The following is a 22,903-nucleotide window of genomic DNA, read 5'->3' as shown; positions in this document are numbered from 1 at the left end:
AGATCTGAACAGTACCTTGATGTTCTCCATTGCACCTAAAGCTGACCAGCCACGTGAATGCTATGGAAGTCCAGAGTACTCCATTGATGATAGCGGTGACCTGTTGGTGAAGGATTCCTTGTATACACATCTGGATAGACCGCAAGCTCAATTTGATGAAGAACAAGCTGTGTGCGATTATGATGTCACTGTGACTGATGAAACGGCAGATGTGGACCAGTCTACACAAATTGATGCCAAGGTATGTGGTTTATATTACCTGGGGGCACTCAAGTTTGGTTTGGGTAGGGATGTGCCACTGTGAATATGAAAGTGGACCCATTGATATACCAATTTTCCAAGAAAATTGGACCCATCACTATCACAAAAGTCACAAATTTCTGTCAAATTTTTAAAAAAAATTCCACTTGGCAGCTGAATTTTTTTGGACAAATTCTGAAAGTTTTGGCTTGTTAGGCAAAATTCAGGTATTTTTTAGGTAAAATTTGAAAAAATGACCCATCCATATACCAAAATTGGCCTAGCAAAAGGCTTCATAATACCAAAAGGCTGAAAATACAACCCATATTTACGATGTACAGTTATTTGTGTAAACCTGATGTGTAAACCCCAGCTGCATTTTTTTAGGGATTTTATTTCACTATTTTAGTCTTGTTTCGCAATTTGAAAGGAAAGAAAATTTTTGATGAACCAGCGGTGTACACACACTCGACAATGCATCACATTGCGTAGTCACACAATTTTTTAATGCACAGATACACTACGTCTGTGCAATGCTTATCTGCATGCGCGGCACAACTTATGGATGCACTGATTTCATAAAAAACCTTGTGGTCCATTGGCTCTGGTTTAGGTGATAAAATGTGAGGGTTTTTCAAGTTCTTTCATCCATTTTGAATGGATTTCAGTAACAAGGGGCTGTTTATTTATCCGATGTTGAGAAAGAATGAGAGTTGTCACATATTTCTGTGAGCTTTGATCAAAGTGCAAAAAGTATGGATTCAAATGGAGTCGCACATTCGGGTAATCCTATAGGGGTTGTATGGATTTCAACTGGAATATTCCAATCCTAGACCATTACACCTATTTGTATGTTTGTTTGTTTTTTATTTGTTTCAGATTAAGATCCTCTTAGTTTATGAGCACATTATAATATCTCTGGATGAACCACCAGACCAAGTGAAAATGGTGGTAGCAGGAATTGTAAGGTACATTGTCAAATTCCTTAGTTTCTGTGTTTGTTTTTCAGTCTATTTAAGTAGAACTTTTTGCACTCTATTAGTGTAAGAAAGCTTAGTATTGCAAATTTTAAAATATGTGTACATCCAAATCAAAAGAATGCACTTGTTGGCTGCTACATGCATCTCTTTTTTCATAATAGCTAGGAATAAAATACCAGACTTATCTCAAGCGGAGGTCACTTCAAGTCATCCCCATGTCACATGGTTTAGGAATGTTCTCTGTATCATAACCATGTGACTTTGGGATGATTTGAACTTGAAGTGACCTCCACTAGAGATATGTCTGGTAAATAACCTAGCTACTATAGTATTATGTCAAAATTGTAGCAGCTGACAAGTGCATCCTTTTGATATGAATGTACGCATATGTGAAACAGTTTGAAATGTGCAAAAAAGTAATTGAGAGAAAATTTCAACTTTAACAGTGCCCTATTCTTTTTTATGATATATATAAAGGTATTAATGATCAGACTACAGACTTGGCCAAAATTTTGACAAGATAAAGCACTTGCACTGAGATGTTAATGCATCAAAGGCACAAGCTCTGCAATATTTCAACACACATGCATTATTTTGACCAACTTCATTTTCAACAAATAATACAGTTTTTAACCTATAATACTATAAAAAATTTGACCCTTTTTAGCTTTTTAAAAATTGTATCCTTGTGCATCCTTCCTCTAATTTGTAACTATATTTATTTTATAGTGATATTGCATTTTTATTTTGTCATTTTCAGATGTCTTGCTGATATTATACCAGAGTATGTGCTATTTGTTGAAGATGTGAGAGCATATTTATTAAGAGAAACACAAGACTCATCACTTATTCAACCAAGGTGGTAAGTTAAGGTTATATCCAGAGTTTCCAAGGAACTCAATTTTTCACTCTCGGCTTAAGGGGTGGGGTATGAACGTTTGGACAGTATTTATTGTGGGACATTAGAGCACATCAGACATATCGAAGTGCATTCTGAATACGAAGAACTTCTGATATCAAATAATTTTGATTTTTGAAATTAGCAATGTAATACACATTTTATGGCAAATGATTAAAAATTGATATTTAACAGTACTCGAAGTAAACTTTATAAATCTGATGATTTATACTTAAAGTGTATGTAGGTGGGATGAAAAGCTGACGATCAATTGAAAATTTTGACCTTTCGTATTGAAAATATGGATTTTTTTCCCCAAAACACCAAAAAAAAAATTAGGTCTTTTTGGAGAAAAAATCAAAACGCTCAAAACGCTCATTCCAGATCCCTTAACCTTATATGTAAGACATCTTTAAAGAGGGTAGCTATTATTGTAAAATTTCATTTGAATGAACACAGCTGCCAACAGCTGTATGCGATCCAATAACGATCGTATATATCGAGTATTTCAAAATTCTCGATATATAGAGGCACCGGGCGACATATACCCCTACTCAGATTTGACAAATGCAATAGAAAAAAATACAAAAAAATACCCTGTCATGTGCCCCCTCAATCTGCTCCAGTACCTCTATCTATGGTGAAAAACTTTGTTCTTATGTGCCACTAGTCTTAGAAAGCTATATGTGACACAATCTGATGGGGGCCAAAGGCTTCAAATTTGAAATTGAGATAAAGGCAAAAATATGGACTAAAAAAACAATAAAATACATAAGAAAATAGATCTCACAAAGCTTCATAACTTTAGAACCAAGTATGCTAGACCTTTGGTGTTTTCAGTAAATGATAGCCTAATGTTTGAAGAAAGTAATGATTATATTCACTAAATTTTCAAAAATGCCTCCTTTGGCCCCCATGGACCAGATCGTGTCACATATTATCTTTCTTTTATATACTTTTATACTTTGATCAGCTCGTAATCGGCGGGCCTTATAGCATCGCGGATTAATATCTATATATTTTATTTCGAGGATTTTCTTGTGACATCTTGCCAGGAGCATGTCAAATTATCCATTCAAGTCTGATATGTTGTTTATTTTTCTTTAACAAGCACAATAGAGACCAGACGGGTCAACTATGACACTTTTAATGTGGGTCTACTCTTCGGCGTAGTGATAAAAGCCTAACGATGCCCGCCGATTACGAGCTGATCAAACTGTAGTCAATACTTCATTATTAAATGATACTACATTATTCAAAAACCTATAGGAGATGCATAGAGTTTGACAAAATATTACTAGATATGTCTTGACTTGTGGTCTCTCTCCAATCTTGATTTTACTGAAGTACTGAAGTAAAAAAAAGCTTTCCGGTTTTTAAAATATCTAAATAAAGCATAAAGTGCATTTTAATAAATATAAATCATTGTTTGTTTTATCTTTTTAGGACGGATGTATGGTTTTATGCTGTTAATGTTAAAACCAAAGAATTTGCTAAATTCTGGGAATTCAAGAGGTGAGTACAATGGGCTATTCCATTTAAAATCCACACTACCCCTGTGGAAGATTTAGCTAAAGTCTTCCACAGAGGGAGTATCAATTTTGAATATAATACACAATTGGGTAACTTCCATTTGAAATACTTACTCCAGCTGTGGAAGATATAGGTAAAGCTATAACACAGGGGGAGTATGGGTTTCAAAATGATAAACCCTGACCAATTATATTTGAAAAACATACTCCCCCTGTGGAAGATATTTCCAAAATCTTCCACAGGGGTAGTGTGGATTTCAACTGGAATAGCCCAATAGTATCGACATTTGCTTCATAAAATGAATATTTGCTTCTTAAGATGTTGTGACATTGTAAATTGGATGATGAATTAAGAGTGCCCCCTAGACGGCTTGTAAGTGCAGTTATATTCCAAAGAATTTGCCAAATTCTTGGAATCCAAGAAGTGAGTACAATTGTATCAACATGTCCTTGTTTTTTAAAAGGCGCATGGACTATTTTAGTTTTAAAGTATTTGCTTCTTAAAATGTTGTGACAATTTCAAGCTAATTAAATTTTTCCATAAGAGCGTACTAGGCACAGCCAGGGTTCAAACCCTGAATAACTATTAAAGGCATGTGTTTTTTTATTCTTAATTTGCAATGAAAGTAGCCACAAACTCAGATTTGTACAACTCATAAAGTATATATACTGCACCAATAAAGTATCCTTACACTTGGAAAAATAATCACACTGAACAATATTGGGGTAAATTTGTTTTTTAATAGATGCACTATCTAATCCTGCACATTATGACACCACCTTGAATCCAATGTGACTTCAAGAACCAACGTTACAAGCATTTGATTAGACGAAGGTCCAGTTTTAAAAGTGACAAACTGGACTATTCAAAACTCCACAGACTAGACATCTGGTTTGAGAGTAGTGAATGGCTAATTTATGTGTTTGGCTTTAATTTAAAACAAAAGGAACAAAAGAAAACTGAAACAAAAGAACTGACAATAAAATGAAAGTTATGAAAAGCACAGAGAAGTAAAAACTGAAATAAAAACTGCTTTAAATAACGCTTCATTGAAGAAACTGTCTTGTCTCTTTGTTGCGCTTGTTTGAATCTTTTTACGCCTTGTATAGGCCGGTTTGTCACTTTTAAAACTGTACCTTCGTCTATTCAATTGCCTGTAACTTTACTTCTTGAAGTCACATTGGATTTAATGTGGTGTCATAATGTGCAGGATTAAATAGTGCATCTATTAAAAAAACAAATTTACCCCAATATTGTTCAGTTTTGAAATTGTTCTGGGCAAGACTGCCACATCAAAATTTAAAATATACGATCCTAAGGCAAAAAAATAGGTTTGTCTCATGCCCCCCTGCGCGCATTGGATTTCTGATGGTAAAAACGTTCAAATATAAAATTTTATTTCACAATTTTTATTTTATTTTCAAAATATGAAGACAAATTGCCATTGGCAAAACTTAATGGGCCCAAAACGGTGATTTTTCAAAATACCCCCTGAAAACCTGATTTATTGATGAAATAAAAAACAAAAAAAAATGCATACCGCATTGGATTTGTAATCGCTCGAGGGACATGTGACAAAACATTTTTATGGCCCAATTGCTAGATAAATATTTCAAAATGTCATAAAATTATTCATTAATATGAAGAGGGTCTTTTGCTTTATTTGGAAGAATCAGGCTTTGCAGTAAACATAAAAATTGATGGGCTACCGATCATTTTTATGCAGTCTGCACCACTCATTGTACAGATTTTGTTTGATCTGAAATGCACAAGTTTCAGAAACAGATTTATTACAGCTCCAATAAAGCTGCCCTTTGGAGGAAATATGTTTATTTTTCAAGGAGAACTCACACACAAAATAAGAATGTCATACCTCTTCCCCTTATCCAGTTATAAATACATTTTGCAAAATGCAAAACTAATTTAGACAATATGTGACACGATCTGGTCCATGGGGGCCAAAGGAGGCATTTTTGAAAATTGAGTTACTATAATTATTACATAACATATACAATAGGCTATCATTTACTGAAAACACCCAAGGTCTAGCAAACTTGGTTCTTAAGTTATGAAGTTTTTTGATGTCAATTTTCTTATGTATTTAATTGTTTTTTCCTCCATTTTTTTCCCTTTATCTCAGTTTCAAATTTGCCGCCTTTGGCCCCCCATGGACCAGATCGTGTCACGTATTATAGCTTATGTTCTTTTGTGTGCAAGTTCTCTGTGAAAAAGTAAAACTTATAACCTCTAAAGGACAGCTTTATTGGAGCTGTAATATAGGCGTAATAAATCAATTTTTTTTTTTGTATTTTGCAAAACGGATTTATAACTGGAGAAAGGAAGGAGGTAGGACGTTTTTCTATTGTGTATGTGATTTCTCCTTGAAAAATAAACATATAGCCTAACCTCCAAAGTTCAGCTTTCTTGAAGCTGCAATAAATCTCTTTCCGACATTTTTGTGCTTCTACCAAAATTTGTGCATTTTAGATCCAAATCTGTACAAATCTGCTTGACTAAATTCCTTTTTTTTTTTTGCGAAACGGTTTCATAACTGGAGAAGGGAAGGAGGCATCACATTCTCTTTTGTGTGCAAGTTCTCCTTGAAATATAAACATATAACCCCAAAGGGCAGCTTTATTGAAATTTCCACAAAAATTAATTGCAAATTGTTTATGGCCCATACTACCTCAAGATTTTATTTGTTTTGCAAAATACAGTAAGTCCTTGTGTAATGAAATGTATAAACTCTATCAAGCAGCTGGTGAATGGGGTAAATTTAATGAAATTATGAAACCATTTTATTACCCTGTATAGAGTCTGGTTTGAGTCCAAAAGCGCTAACCTAAATTCTATCAAAGGTAAAATTCTTCAAAGCATCGTCATAAAAGAAAAGCATGTATTGAATGAAAGGCGTACACTAGTAAACAAAATTTTTAAAACTAGCCAGTCTGCTGAGATTATTTTATTGAAATAAATAAAACTATTTTTATATTATTGGCTTGTTATTCAAGTATATAATATACGTATGGCAATTTCTTTGTTATCATCAGAATAAAGTTTTTGTGTAGCTTCATGCTGTGATGGATTGGTAATTGTCGTCTTATAACAAATTTTGAAATATTAAGAATATTGTAGAATTTTGTGAGGCATAATCATGATATCAGTGCTAAAAATAGAGATGATGTAATATTCTATGTATAACTGCAATTTATGAGACATTTTCGCACAATCCTCTACATTTGCTTTTTCTTGTGTGTGATCATATGGGACACAATCTGCCCACCTTTGGCCTCCATGGACCAGATTCAGCAAATAAATTTGGGATATGTCATGACATGATTTAGTTAACGAAGAGGGAAGCATTTCTGATCATCATGCTAAAGGCCTACATGTTCAATAATGAACAGTATAGCTCCAGAACTGGGGACAACAACCCCAATAATAATTTTGGTGTGTTTGACCAAAGTACCAGTCTATTAATTTTGGCCTTATATCCACCCTCCCCCATTTACAAATTATAAAATCTTCCACAGTAATGCCAAAGTACAGACATACAATATATAGTTTAAACCCATCCAAGGATTGGTGGACAAATTTTATATATTTCACAGTAGTTTCATACTTTTAACTTTTAAATTTATGACAAAGATGAGTAAAAAGTATTTATGATAAATTACGTTTTCATAGTCTATGCTTGATAGAAATTGCATTTTTATTATCAATAAATAAAATAAATTTGTGTACTGTATTGTATAGAAAGGTATAAACCATATTATAGCCTATATTCTAAACACAACACTAAAAAGAAACTCCCCACTTACTTACATAACCTGTCATAAATCTGAAAAAAATTTGGTGCATTTTCAAAAGTTGCAACTGATTTTATTAAAACAATCATGCTGTTGGAATTCAAGGCATGGCCAAGCTCGCTTTTCCGCAGCTATCGACTACCCTAAGTGCCCGGTTTATTTAATTGTTAATTTGAAATGCATGTATTGCTACAATGTTACATTGCTTTTATTGCTGTATACTTGGGCATGATGCTTACTCAGTTCAAAAAGCAACTTAAAACTAATCTTTTTCTTAATGCTTTTCCAGATTCACAGATGTGACTTGTTTGTCTTTATTGTTGTGTACCTTGAGTTCTTTTGAAGATTGTGCACCTACTAAGAACCCTCCATTATTATTATTATTATTATTGTCAAGTTAAAGCTGTTGGCAGGAAATGTGGTTTCAAACTAGAGTTTACCAGATGCTGTACACGACTGTGTCAATCAAATTAGATACCGTAAAATTCCGTCCACAAGCATATATATGCCTCTAAACGAGGTTTTTTTGACACAAGAGACAGGAGGCAGACACTCTCAACAAAAACGTTATTTGGAGTTTGAACAACTATATTACTGATAAAGGCTGCTGTACCAACATGTATATTTGTAAGACCAATCTATTGCAATGTTTTTGAGAAGGGTATTGGCCTTTCATATCTTTCGTTAAAAAAACCCTCGTTTAGAGGCATATATGCTTCTAGACAGAATTCTACGGTATATGTCGGGTTACATAAGTGAGGACTCTCTTTTTGTGTTGTGTACCTCCACAGACCATTATTCAAAATCGCACAACGTGATTTGTCCTGAAACGGATCATGTGAGGGCACATTCTACGCACAGCATTACGCTTAGTTGCACATACAATATTTCCGGGTTACGTGCTGTCACTTACGCTGTGGATACGCATGTACACTCAACTTTAAAATAAAGAATTTAAAATACTTGGGCAAAAAAGTGATATTTTCTCTTTAAATTGCACTATTTTATGGTAATTGAATAGAAATGAATGCAGCTTGCCCATAATTTATGTTTCTTACTTCCTCAGACACATTATTTAGGTACTGCATTACCCTTTCTTAATATAAGTTTATAAATATTTCTTAAAGGAGGATTTCGTGATCCTAGCATCCTCTTTTTATGACATTTTTCAATACATATCCACGAAAAAGGCCTATTCCCAAAATTTCAGTTGATTCCGATTTTGCGTTTGCGAGTTATGCATGATTATGTGTATTACACTGCTCCATAGACAATGCGTTGTAATTTCGTTCTGGTGCACCAGAACGAAATTCAAATTTCACGATATTTTTGCTAAACGAATTAATCTGCAAGAAATATTTTGTACATAAACATTATGTAGCCAGAGGTTTCCAGTGATATAAAAATCTCAACTTTTTTTTGAGAAAAGTGGGGGGATGAGGCTGTGGATCACAAAATGCCCCTTTAATATAAGTTTATAAATATTTCTTAAATTGTAAACCAGTATAGAATAATTGAGTGGCTTGCAAGCTATACAAATTGAAATACAGTGAATTTTTATAGCAAAATTCTAGGCCCATGTTTCTATGGCTGAAATATAAGGTCAAAATGGGCTAATCCAGTTGAAATACATGCACCCACAATGGAAAACATGACTTTATTCTACATAATGGAGTGTGAATTTCAAGTGGAGGTACCTAAATGGGTGATTCCATTTGAAATCTACACCCCTCCTGTTTGGGAGATTAAGGTCATGTATTCCATAGCGGGTCAATATGGATTTCAACTGGAATAGCCCAGTGTGAGCAGCCATCTAGAGTTGAAGTGATCAAAATATGATTGATACCATTGACAGAGAGGGGGCACCAATCTCATATAAAATCTGCATAATCAGCCTATCTGGCCCGGGGGAGGTGGGTACTCGAATTACATTTGTTTAGGGATTTTTTTGCCAAAAACAGTGGCTGATTTGACAGTTTTTATCAAATTGGGACCCATGTAAAGGTTATACACCACTAATAGACATGGGCGATGCATGGAAATACGATGAGTAACTATTTGTTTGCATGGCATCTGAAAAGACTGCATTAAAATCATGCTTCAAAATGGTATATTTTCTCTCATGGTATGACATTTTTGTTGTAATATTACCAAAATTCATACACACGGCATCGGTTTTTAGTTAATATTCGCCCTACCATATTGTAACTTTCAGTTTTGAGGGCGCACTGCCATTTTAAGGTGTTTACGGTTCAGTGCGTTAAAACAAGAAAAGTATCAGGTCAACCTATGTTGAATTTTTGATCATTTGGCATCTAAATCATATAGTTTTACCTGATATTAGTGGCATTTAACTGTGAGAGTTCTGAATATGACGAAATTGACAATTTTCCCGTTGAAACCTGTGTAATAGATAATTAGTGGTGATTGAACCTTTTTATACATAAAAAATGGCTGATTTGACAGTTTTTGACCTTTTTTTCAAATCTGGGGCCCATTTTAGCAATTTGTTTATCAAACTAGGACCCATGAGCAGCACACCCCTGTTTTCCTTTTATATGTGAGTACCCCCCCCACCAGTTTTCTGGATAACACAACAATTTTTCTCTCAGCTCTTGATGATTTGACTACACACCTGTGTATGGTAATGGGGGTTGTGACAGTCAAAGTGTTCCCACAATAGAGAGTTTTCTTTGCACATAATTAATTGCTTAAATAAACTGATGATGATATAAAGTATGGAACAATGGTAGAGGAATAACACTAAGTTGATGACTTGCTCTTTTTAGACCTAAACCATTTCCAGTTAATTTAAGGGATCATGTGGAATTCACAAGGGCTTCACATTTAATGAGCCAAGTTTTTTTTTTCTGAGAAAGGTCCATAATTTCCAGCACCCCACATCAGAAAATACTTCTATCCTGCAGGCTTCCCTAATTATGCTGATAACCTAGAAAACCATATAAGGTAAAAAAGGACATGACTCAAGTACTGCACAAAATCAATGATTTTTAAAAGCTATGCGCACATTGGGAGCACTCCACTAACATTTTGGTAGGGGTGTGCGGTGCAGAGTGCCGAACTTCGGAAACTAAGAACTGAATTGCAGGGAAAATAGAGGCTTGATGAACTGAAATTGAAACATTTTAGGGCCATATTATAGGTTGTGGAGCTAAACTAAAAAATTCAACATTTTCCAAATTTTAGCTAAAGAGCTACAATTGTCATAGGTTGAGGCTCAAAGAACTGGATCCAAATGTAGGTCTTATGTAACTGCGGGAGAGCCTGAAAAATGGACCTTTGACCGCCGCACATAGCTGTACCACCTTTACATGTGAGTGCCCCCTGGTATGTGTATTGCCTTCTGCAACAAAACTTGTCATATTGGCCTAATGAAGATATTGCACATTATTTGCTCTTTAAAATTATCATCAGATATTTTTTTTTCTTATCATACAGTGCCTTAGATGCAACTCCTGGCTGGATATTGTGTATACCAGACTACTTAAATATCAGACGACCCAGTAATATCTATTATACAGAAGTCTCTTATGCAGGCTTTGCCCTACTCGCTGTGGCTGGACTTATTGCTATGTCTGGTCTCCTTTGTATGTTTGCACTCTTCTTATCATGGGATAGGTAAGTCTCTTACACAGGCTTTACCCTGCTTGTTGTGGTTGGGTTCATTGATCGGACAAGGAATTGGAGAGGGGGAGGTCATTTATATTTCCTACTCAAAGTATGCCAACATATTTTTGACAAACTTCTTTTTCCATTTTCTCAAATTTTTAACCTTTACATTTCATGCTATAAATTGGCTATTATAATTGATATCCATACACCTATCATGGAAGACATGACCGTAATCTTCCACAAAGGGGGTGTAGATTTCAACTGGAATCACCCATTCAGGTAACCCCATTTGAAATTTACACCCGCTGCGTGGGAGATTAGGGGGTGTGTCTTCCATAGGGGTGTGTGTGGATTGAATTGATTTCAAATGTGATATTTGTCTACAGTCTGTCCACATAAGTACAAACCAAATCTGTGGCATTGGGGGTCGATGCTTTGAGTCACACACGAACAAATCGCGCAGCAGTTGGCGCGCCTAAGAAGCATTGCACTGAAATTATTATTCTCATAGCTCAAGTTTCCGAGGTCTATTTACTTTGTACTTCTATGTGGACAGACTATAATTATTGTCTCTGCATTTTCTACACTTTCTATACATTGAGATTAACATTGTCATATGGTAAATTTGAATTTTCAGAATGCAAGCTGATAAAGCAAGACTGGCTCTGCAGACAGGAAAAGTGAATCTAGCTTATGAAGCAGAATCAACGTAAGTATATAAACCATATCGTCGGCAGAGTGCAACACTATCGCAAGTGCAGTAGAATGTAATAGCTGCCTTTTATAAAACACCTATTGTTTGCAGCACAATCCCCTCATGCTCATTGTAAAGTGTTGATGTTCTGTATACTTTCCTAATAGGTGTTTTTTCTAGTGTTATTGGTTAAAAGTAAGTACATTTATTGAAATGTTGCAAATGGCAGCTATTGCATTCTACTGCACTTACGATAGTGTTGCACTCTGCCGACGATATTTATTTAATTGTGTGCACGACCACACAATCTTGTAAATGCTGCCAAGTGTGGAGGTTTGTGTGTGTTCCAACTGGAGGGATTTACACACCCACATTCAAATTGGGGAGATTTTTTCATACTACTGTGGAGGCCATCAAATCAAAAATCAACCCCTTCTATGGCTCAAAAGCCCCATTTCAACTGTGGAGCTCCACGGTTGCAAGCAGGCTCCATAGTTGGTATGTGGTAAAACATGATATGTACCTCCACAGTTTGAATGCGGTTACAAACGCTAGCTCCTGGATACCTGCAGGAAGATATTCATCTCTCTGCCATGAGATGGAGGATCAATAAAAAAGGAGGAAAATTAATGAATCTCCTATACTTTTGTACAGGGAAGAAAAAGTTAAACAGGAAGAATTCCTCAAATCAGTGAAAGAATCCCATCCCTGAATTCTTTGGGCACTGAACATTATTCGCTTTGTTAAGCTCTTGATACAGGACTGCCAAGTGCCAATTCGGGTCTGTGGGTATCATGAACACACAGACCCTTCACATTTTCAACTGGCATATAGAATTTGTGAAAATGTTGACCCCAAATTGTTTTTGCCAAAGCAGAATGTCTGATAAGGAGTGGCATTTTCACTGCCTTGTTTCTTTCAATTTTTTGTGCCCCAGGTGTTCTCTTTTCATGTTTACGACTCGCATATTTGGTTGCTGAAGCACATGGCATGACGCCATGAGGCTCCACAATTTTTCCCTAAAAGAGTTGTTTTTGTATTATTGTGCTTTAATTGCTGTATTCGTACATGTTGATAATTTGATGCGGCAGTTGGGCAAAATATTTTTTACAGAATATCTGATTTTTGATTTTTTTTTTCTTGGTTTCTTTTCCTTTCCAGAGCGGATGTGTGGTTGGCATCCAGACCAGCTTCAATCTTGCAGCCTAGATTGAGTGTACATTCTACAGGAAGTGTTGAAAAAGCTAAAATCATGTTATGGGAAACAGAATCACAGGTTGGTATTTTAACCCACTGAGCACTACCTGTCGATCTAACATTGCCTCTGATTGGTCAGCTACATGATATTTTCACTTTAATCACCAATCAGAATGGAGCTTTGCAAATAAATCACTGCTGCTGGAAACCAGTCCAGGTGGTTCAAAAGAGTATTTCTGAGCAAATCTTGCTTTGTTTTATCTAATATTTCTTCATTATGTCAAGAACCTTTTAAAACTGTTTCAAAATAAACATGATTTAGTGTCACTAAAATTTTTTTTTTAAATTTCGAAGTAGCCAAAAGTTGCCCATTAAGGCTTTTACACTGATTTATGTGATACTTGACATGGTAATTTGCGGCTTCTTGCAGGTTTACAAATAATGAATGTAAATGAAACATTCCAAGAACACCCTCTATTGTTATATAGCTGTGCTGGAAATCAATCAAAACATGTTGAAATCAGTACAATTCTGAGGCACACCTTTTTTCTTTAAAAATTCATTTTCTCGGTCAAATATAAAACTATAATTGTATTTTTTGCAGTAATATCAAATAAAACCATAATGCTTGAATGTGCCTTTTGAAAAAAATCCTGGTGTTAAAAGCAGGCATGAATTTGTGTCTTTTAAGTGTAAAATTTTCAATTTTGACAGGCCTAAACTTTGCTTGTGAGCTTTTTTGGGGTCAACTTTTTAGCTTTTCAAACTAACATAGTTCACAAATGAAAGATTTTTCCCAACTCTATAAAGCTACATTGTATGGGTCTATAATATTATATTATAGATGAGGTGACATTTGTTTACATTGAGTACGCCCTCTGTTGGTTTGATGTGGACAACTGCCAGGCAAAGAACTGTATAATAGTTTACATGGAGAAAGTTTTTTTTGCATAAACTTTTGATTTCAAAGCAAATAATACAAAAATTATTATCAAACTTGATTACAGGTGATACAAGAGACATAATATCAAAACATTAAAACAACAAAGGTTTTGCAAATTGGGTTTGGGAGGGATTTTATGTGTTCTATCATAGATAATGTGTATTATTTTTACCCTGTGGGGATCAACAGAGGGGGTTCTGAATATAAATATGTGATGTCACCAGTTACCTCATCAATAGTTTTGTCAGAATATCCATTTTGATTTTATCATTTTTCACTTCTGACTGCCAAAATGTCAAACTCAGTCCTTTATTTTGAGTACAACCAGCCGAAATAATCAATATTTCCATTGTGGCATGCAGAATCATCAATCCATTGGTATATATTTCACACGTTGGGACAGTCGGAAGTGGAAAAGGGTGCAATCAAAATGGAAATTCTGACAAAACTATGATATATAGCCCCGTATGATGTACTTTAGAAAGTTGGGAAAAAGCTTTCATTAGCGAACTATATTACTTTGAAAAGCTAAAAAGTTGACCCCCCAAAATGCTAAGGGGTCTCGTTCAGGCCTGCTAAAATTAAGAATCTTAGACTAGAAGACTAAATTTCATGCAGATGTTTAACACCAGGATTTAAAAAATATTTTTTTGTCAAGCATTAATGGGTTTTTCTTGATATTTACTGAAAAATGATTGATTTTCATTTGGCTGAGAAAATTAATTTTTAAAAGGAAAAAGTGTAGCTCACAGTTTTGCTCATTTCGACATCAAAATTGATCAGTTCCAGCACCTTATTAAATGACTTGAGTGAACCTTGTATAAAAATAGCCACTGGCCTAGATTGTGAATACCTTTATTAGCAACTTTTATTGGATGATTAACCTTTGGGATTCTGAGATTTTATCAAAAAAGATTTTTGTTACAAATACAGCACCATGGGCCTTGGTTTTTTTGCAAGTGATATTAGTTCATTCAATTACATTACAAATGTGTAAAAATCAGAATTTTTAAAGAAATTGCAAATATTGAAGGCATCCTTATGAGCAATATCAACACTTGTTTTATGTATTTTCCCATACAACATATATAGATCATGTATTTTTTCTTTGTTTCTCACTATAAAGGAACTAACAATGGAGATGTTCAATGAAACCGACGACTTTGACAAAGAATCGGATGAGGTCGCTTTAATACCACCAAAGTCGCCCACTGAGGTCCACATCCTTGTTGGCAATGAAAATGACATGCCATTCGTCACATTGGGTCAGTGGGAATCCGACAATGACGCAGAGACAAATGACAGAGAATCAAGTGATGAGACTTCATTCAGTGGACAAAGTGAAGAGATCAGAGATGACACTGATGAGGTCAAAGGTTACGAGGAGATAGATGGCGGACAAATGTTATCTTCTAATCCTGTGAAAGGATTGATCACATTCTTTGAGCCTGAATCTACAGATGATAATCTAATCATTCCACCACCAACACCACCCCCGCATCCACGAGTGCCAACACCGCCTCCTCCTCCATTCCCTACCCCTACAGGTAATCAGCTTGAAGTACAAGATGAGGAATTCCCTAAACCACCTGAGGTGACCAAACCGGTGGTGTTCAAAAACAAAGAAGGAGATACTATTGGAGTGGTCCTACCATCAACAGAACTGTAATACTTAATAACCTCTAATGAAAGGCTCTTATAGACTTTCAAAATAATGTGGCAATATTGGGATAAGAATGTTTGTGCAAAGAGTTAACTCTCCCCAAACGGGTGTCGACTGCAGACGACCAGTTTCATTTTTTTTTTAATTCAAAACAATTTCAGAATTGTACATTTTCATGATCATATTTGGAATCGGCATGAAAAATGCATTAAAATGAGTACAAACAAGCCTAGTATTGGTTCAGATGTTCTTGAGATAGCTCTTGATATTTTGAGAAAAATATCTCAAAACTTTTTATGTTGAAACCTGTGGCTAGCACGCAGAGCATTGATGCACTATATAAGATATTGCTTATATATATTTTGGTTATAATGTAGTGTAGTGAAATTTAAAGCTGGGATATGTGTGTATAGAGAATAGAGAATATCTGAAATCATTTTATATGTCAGGTTGGAAGAAATATTTTTAATATAGAGCAGATAAGTATTTAAAAAGTACAAATTCTATGTACTTTATTATTTTCTTGTAGGCAAACAATTAAGTATTGTTAACCTGTAAAAAATATAACAAAGCCTACTAATATGTTGTTTTTTCACCAACCACATCAGTGTAGCATAGTGAGCAGAGTTGCTCACATTTTATATGTGAAGTTGGAAGAAATATTTTAATATAGAGCACTGTAAGTACTGTAACGTGAAGAATTTTTGCAGGGAGGGGGTTATTTGTTGCTTTATTCGCGATCAAACAGGCAGACGCGAATTTTAACCCTGCGAAAATATTTATTACACAGAGTACTTAATGTAACACAAATTAAACACCCACTAAACTGTCCAGAATTGATAAAATTGCAAAAAATTAATCCAGCAAAAATATCCCATTATACAATATTTAAAAAGTACAGATTCTATGTACGGTACTGCATTCTTTTCTTGTAAGCAAACAATTAAAATATTGTTAACTTGTAAAAAAAATATATATTTAACAAATCCTACTATAAATTTTTTTTTCACCAACCACATGAGTGAAGCAGAGTGAGCAGAGTTGGTCAAATGAGCTAAAGAACTCAAAAAGTTGATCACAAATTTTGCACAAAATTGCTGCAAAAAGTGGAAATTTGTGTAATTTGGGGGTTTTTTTTGCCTTAAAAGTGGGAGGGGGCAAGAAATATTAGAGGGGGGGAAAATTATTTAAATTGATGAAATTCCAGTCACTTTCTTGGTAAACAGCAGCAATGTTGCCAGCCTTTTAGTGTGAGGGGCAAAGCCCAATTTTCCGTACTATTTTTAGTCATTTTAATGACATTTTACTCTTTGCCGTCCCCATTTCATCCCTTAAAAAATCCCCAGCACCCCCTGGCTACGCCACTGTAACCCTCACTTACAAATAAGTGTATGCATGGATGCAGTAAGACAGAAGCATGCTCACATTACAGAAAAATTAAATACAAAGAACTTAAAAAATTATGACCACAGTACAGTGGAACAAGCTATTGATAAGCAGCAAAGAGATGCATTTTTCGACCCTTTTTGAAACCAGAAGATGTAATTGATTCCCTGATCGGAGTGGGCAGATTGTTCCAAATATGTGGGTCTGAATGGACAAAAGACCTATTAGTAGCAGTTTTCAGCAATTTAACACTGTTGATCTCAGCAAGACAAGTTGTATCAGAGGCAGATCTGAGGCCAGCCCTGGCTGGACAATATAGAGGGAGCAGACCAGTCATAGAGGGTGCTGAATACTGAGCACTTAAAAATTATCCTATCTCTGATCCGAAGCCAATGTCCGAAGTCTATAATAATATTTGTTTATTGACAGCAGTATAATTTTTGTCATTATTGAAAGGGATTCAATCATGTTTCATGGTTGATCACCACCACTTAACAGCTCGCGTCTGCTTGGTTTACTTCACTTAAGGCCCCCCCCCCAAAAAAAAACATGTTTGTTTCCTGTAGCAGGTCCAAAAAGTCAAATGCGAAATGCGTTGGTTTTTTTAAAATCCATGTCTTGAAATGAAAAAAAATACCCTTTTCGCTGTAAATTGGAATGGGAATTTACAGTGGGTTTCTCTGACACAAAAAAAAATCATATTTCTTCATATTCAAGAATACTTATATTGTTTATTTGTTGTGTAATGTGTAAATGTTTACTCCAGTAGTGTTTTATATTATTTTTTTTTGCGATTTTTCCTGGGGTTTTTCTTTTTTTTCTTTGTAAGTGAAAAATAAATTCAAATGCGCACATAAGCCGTCAAAAACTAAATGCACGTGCTACAGGAAACAAACTTGGTGTTTTTTTGCCTAAACAGATGACCCGGTCGCATTGTTTTTGCACGGTGATGAAGAATGAGAAATATAATTGAATCCCTAATTGCAAGTCATATTGACTACATCAGCTTATCCTCCCCTGAACCAAAAAAATTATAACAAAAACATGTAGCATTTTGTATAGAGCAAGCCTTTAACAAGTGTTTCAATAAATATTTAATAAATCATAATTTAATTTTGTTTACTCTGGTGACTCTTTAGAGTAAAGCAGAAACATAAATCTTCATTGTTAGTTTATTTTATTTATAAAGCAATAAAGCAATATATGCAATTTAGGAAGCCAATATTGATAAAAGGTGTCCTTCTGTGAACTATCAAAGAAAGCTACTTCTTTTAAGTGCTTAAGGGATCTTGAATGAGCGTTTTGAGCGTTTCCACAGTATTTTTTGTGAGACATGAGAGCACATCAAAAATATCGAACTACATTCTGAATACAAAGAATGTCTTTCTGATATCAAATAATTTACAGTTTTTGAAATTCACGATATAATACAAATTTTAATGACAAATTATTAAAATTGATATTTTTCCCCATTTTTGATATATAACAGTCCTCGAAGTAAATTTTATAAATCTAATGATATATATAAGTGTGTGTAGCTGGGAGGAAAAGCCGACGATCAATTGACCTTTCATATTGAAGATATGGATTTTTTTCCTCAAAAAGACCTATTTTTTGTGTTTTTGGGAAAAATCCATATCTTCAATACGAAAGGTCAAAATTTTCAATTGATCGTCGACTGTTCATCCCACCTACATACACTTTAAGTATAAATCATCAGATTTATAAAGTTTACTTCGATTACTGTTAAATATCAAAAATATCAATTTTTGATCATTTGCCATAAAATGTGTTTTACATTGCGAATTTCAAAAAATCAAAATTATTTGATATCAGAAGGACATTCTTCGTATTCAGAATGCAATTCTGTCCCACAATAAATACTGTCCAAACGTTCATACCCCATCCCTTAAGATAGATCTGCAATTTGTGTTGTTATGTTTAAGGATTAGATTTGATACAGGATGCATTAAAATGATTGTTACCCAGTATTTTCTGTGATTATGGACAAGACTAGTACATCAAAATGCAACATACGTTCTGTTTAATTTGTATATTAAGGTATAAAAAGTCATTAAGGGGGTACTACACCCCTGCCCAATTGTGTGCCTATTTTTGCATTTTTCTCAAAAATTATAGCGCATTGGTGACAAGTAAGATACATATATTATAGGGGCAAGGACTACAATTAATGCGCTGGAAATTTTATTTCAACACAGACAACAGTTGTGGAGTTACAGTCAAAAATGAGGGAAAACCAATATTTGATCAATAAATCAATAACTACTTGCCTTGAGTTGCTGAATTTTCAGTGCATTAGTTGTAGTCCTTGCCCCTATAATATACATATTTTACTTGTCACCAATGCGCTATAATTTTTGAGAAAAATGCAAAAATATGCACAAAATTGGCCAGAGGTGTAGTACCCCCTTAAACTATCAATTCTGGTCATTTTAAGAGGGACCAATGTTACAATTTGAAGCAGGCGGTTTACATGAGGTTTCACTACCTGAAGAAAATTGAACAAAAATTGAATTCCCTCCTGAGGTTGGTGTCTGCCAATGAGTTGACCAGATCACCACCAGGCTGTCATTGTATCTAGAGGCAGTATATGACACAAATGGGTCAATGAGGTACATAAAAATGACCTTGTGTGGTAATAGTTCCCAGGAAGTGAGTTTTGCCTGAGACAATTTGTGGTCAAATGTTGGTCCCTCACTACAAGAGTTACTACCGTCGATTTGGTTGAAAAAGGAGGTGATACAGATCAATTCTGTTCAGGCAGTGAAACCTAATGAATAAATACCATATTTATTGGTGTAACAATCATTTTGATACAGCCTGTATATTTTGTTTTCAGTGACAAATTTATTATGCACTTTGACTGAAGATGTATAAAATAATATAAGGCGACTGACAAAACTCTGTTCTACAATGTTCTATGGGCCGACAGACTTCAAGTAGGGACGATTTGTCAAGCGCTTTTTGTTTTTCAGCAAATAACTCTAAAAATCGCTAAAATCTGTAAATATATTACTAATTCTTTTTACAATTTTTTCCCTTGTTAATTTTGCACATGTTATTTCAGTTAAAATAAATTACTGATTTTACAATTATTTCTATCAAACGCAGTCCACTTTGGCCCTCCAAAAAAAAAAAAATCAGCTGAATTTAAATGCATACAATTTTTTTTTTAATCTCAAAAACAGAAAATCTGGGTTGGTTTGGCTGTAGAACAGGTTTTTTTTTATTGTAGCCTAATGTTCAAATAGTTGTGTATTGCATACTCATGTGCATTGTGTGGATTTATATCGCCGCATGGGTGTCCATCAACCGCTGCATGCGCAGAAGCCCAGCACTTGATTGATAGCCAATTTTTACCTCCATTTTTACCAAGTTGATGTTCAGCCAATCAGAAAAGACGTACTATGATGTTTATGCTAGGTGGTTTGTTTAGTGACAAAGGAGCACAAATCGGCTGGGACCGAGGCTATATACGATTGGGCGGGAATGCAAAATACCACGCCGGCGTGTGATTACTGATGTACAACGCATGTATTCTTCCATAGGGGATAAGCCAAACAGATTATTATTGTTTAAGATTAGGTATGTTATGTATATTTTGCACAGTAAGTGACAAATTTCTTAAACGATTATACTCAGGATGTGTTATTATTATTCAAATTAGTTCTGTGCAATTCCGCTTATAATATTGAAATTGCATTTAAAAAATATACTGCCCAAATCAGAATTTATTCATATAGTAACAGTAAGTGGAATGTTGAATAAGTTTATTATAAAAGTGACTATTTTATTACTTTACTTTGTAAATATTAATCTTTTGTAACATTATAAAGGCAAGAAAGTCTGTCACAGAAAAAATTGAAATTTAACTGCTGCTATTGTTTTGATTAGGCCATCTTAATTAAATCCTGTGTCTCAAAGCTTGTGAGAAATTTAAAACCTAATGCGGAATGCAGTGCTTTTTACTGTGTTGGGGTTTTTTTGGGTTTTTTTTTATGTGTCAGTACAGGATTTCGGACAAGCATTTTGTGCAAAAAATATCCAATGTTGCAAATGTTGGAATAGCAGACAAAAAAGTCATTGCTACAAACTAATATTCTTCTCTTTTATTATTTTTGTGTTCAAAGTTTGCGAAAAAAATCAAAAACTTGAAATCAAATACAAATTTTGAGTTTTATTTTCGCTTTTTTGTTTAAAAAAATAAAAAGAGGAAAAAAATGAATTTCTTGATTTTCAAAGAGGACTACACGCACAATTTTACTAACGCGCGCGGCAGCTTTGAGACACGATGGCCTTAGCATTTAACCTATATTGAGGATTCTGTATTCAAGGGAAGAATGTCCCATTTTGCAATAGCTGCTAGATTTGCATAGCATTTCACATATAACATATATCAACGATTCAGAATTCAAGGGAAAAATGCCATATTTGCAAATAGCTGTCATTTGTTGGGCGTGTTCTTTCCAAGTGCTCATCATGCTCAATCTAAAATATAACACCGGGCAGCTATTATTTTGATGATTTGGGATTCATGATTCAAGTTAGCTCTTGGTCAGAGCCCTCGGTGTACCCTTTAAGAAGATCCAGTGATCCACGAGTAAAATAAGCAAGTGACTAGTAAAGAAAATGTATAGAAAAACATGATATCACTACCAGTACTAAGCATGCTAAGGCAAAACTACATTTAGTCACCAACACATCTGTGCTCAGAAGTAACAGACCACTGCACTATCCCCTTGCACGACGCTCTTCCGATCGAAGGGAAGTGGCTCACCAACATCACAACAGGGCCACACTGCAGGAAAGACCACTGATGACCCCACCCCACTAGCCGCGAAAGTCCACTAACCGACGCGCCAGCGGAGGGCTCTTGATTATTTGCTGTACATTTTACTGCTACCAATAATAAGATTTTAATTGATTTTAATTGATGCCGGTCTAATACTAGTGTGTCAGAGGGGATATGGCATGTTTTTTCATTTTCTTTCTATTGGGTGGAAAACAGGTCGGCTTTAGAGCAAAGCTAGATTCAAGTTAGTGTTCAAGTGCTCAACATGCTAAAATCTAACTAAGAATATAGCACCTGGCAACTATTATTTTGAGGATTCCTGGCAAGAATGCCCTATTTTGAGATAGCTGACCTATATATGTTGCTGCAGTGGGTGTTCTTTTCAAGTGCTCAACACGCTATATCTACCCAGGGGCCACTTGACATCGACAAGGGGGTATCATCTGTGGAGATGGACCTCCAAAAAACACCCTAAGCATCATTGATTTGGAAAATACACCCCTAAAAGTATGGCAAGTGTCACTAAACAAGTATTGGCATTATCTGATTCCCTAAGCAAGTAAAGTATCAATTTTTACCAGTTATTTGTTACAACTGCAAAATCTCACAAGATCAGAAAGCGCCATGATTTCATACCATTTTTTCTCATATGACCCATAATGTGATGTATTGATTAAGCAAGAATACCTTCTCAAATTTGCTTGTTTTTGATACCCTATTCACATTACAGAGAGCTAGTGTGATCTTAAAAATGAGCATTTTTACATGAATATTTTTGTTCACCGATGATTATCCACTGTTAAAGCCATATTATAACATTTTCATACAAAATAGATTAGCATTTCTTTGCCATAAAATGTTTGTTCTTACTGTCAGATATCCCCTTTTATTTTTGAGCCGAACAACTCAGGCAAAGCAAAGAAAATTGGAATTTACTACCAGCGCATATGTCGCCTTCGGTCATGTTATGGTACGACCCTTTGTTGTGTAGATCACCGTCCCGCACACCGTGTACGTACTGTGTGTTATGAACATAGTGTATGCGTTCGACTAATAATTACATCGTAATAATAAAACGCCGGTTCTATCGCTTTATTCAAAATCTCGGATTTTG

The 22,903-nt window shown here is 34.9% G+C and overlaps 1 protein-coding gene across 1 annotated transcript; it reads left to right on the top strand.

Moving 5' to 3' along the window:
• Positions 1 to 3: 3 nt before the first annotated feature.
• Positions 4 to 16,584, top strand: LOC140159399 (uncharacterized). Its single transcript, XM_072182860.1, has 8 exons — positions 4 to 241; positions 1,120 to 1,208; positions 1,981 to 2,082; positions 3,565 to 3,633; positions 10,920 to 11,099; positions 11,731 to 11,802; positions 12,949 to 13,063; positions 15,054 to 16,584. The coding sequence occupies exons 1-8, from the start codon at positions 20 to 22 to the stop codon at positions 15,594 to 15,596; spliced, it is 1,392 nt and encodes a 463-aa protein (XP_072038961.1). The 5' UTR covers positions 4 to 19; the 3' UTR covers positions 15,597 to 16,584.
• Positions 16,585 to 22,903: the final 6,319 nt, after the last annotated feature.

Source organism: Amphiura filiformis, chromosome 8 (assembly GCF_039555335.1).
Source record: "Amphiura filiformis chromosome 8, Afil_fr2py, whole genome shotgun sequence".
NCBI lineage: Eukaryota > Metazoa > Echinodermata > Ophiuroidea > Amphilepidida > Amphiuridae > Amphiura > Amphiura filiformis.
Note: the sequence above shows the minus strand (reverse complement) of the source record. Positions and strands in the feature narration are given on the sequence as shown.

Excerpts from the sequence above, each read along its gene's own strand:
- LOC140159399 (XM_072182860.1), top strand. The coding sequence starts at position 20 with ATGTTCTCCATTGCACCTAAAGCTGACCAGCCACGTGAATGCTATGGA. Across the intron at positions 1,209-1,980 it reads GTGGTAGCAGGAATTGTAAG|ATGTCTTGCTGATATTATAC; the intron begins GTACATTGTCAA and ends TGTCATTTTCAG. Across the intron at positions 13,064-15,053 it reads TATGGGAAACAGAATCACAG|GAACTAACAATGGAGATGTT; the intron begins GTTGGTATTTTA and ends CTCACTATAAAG.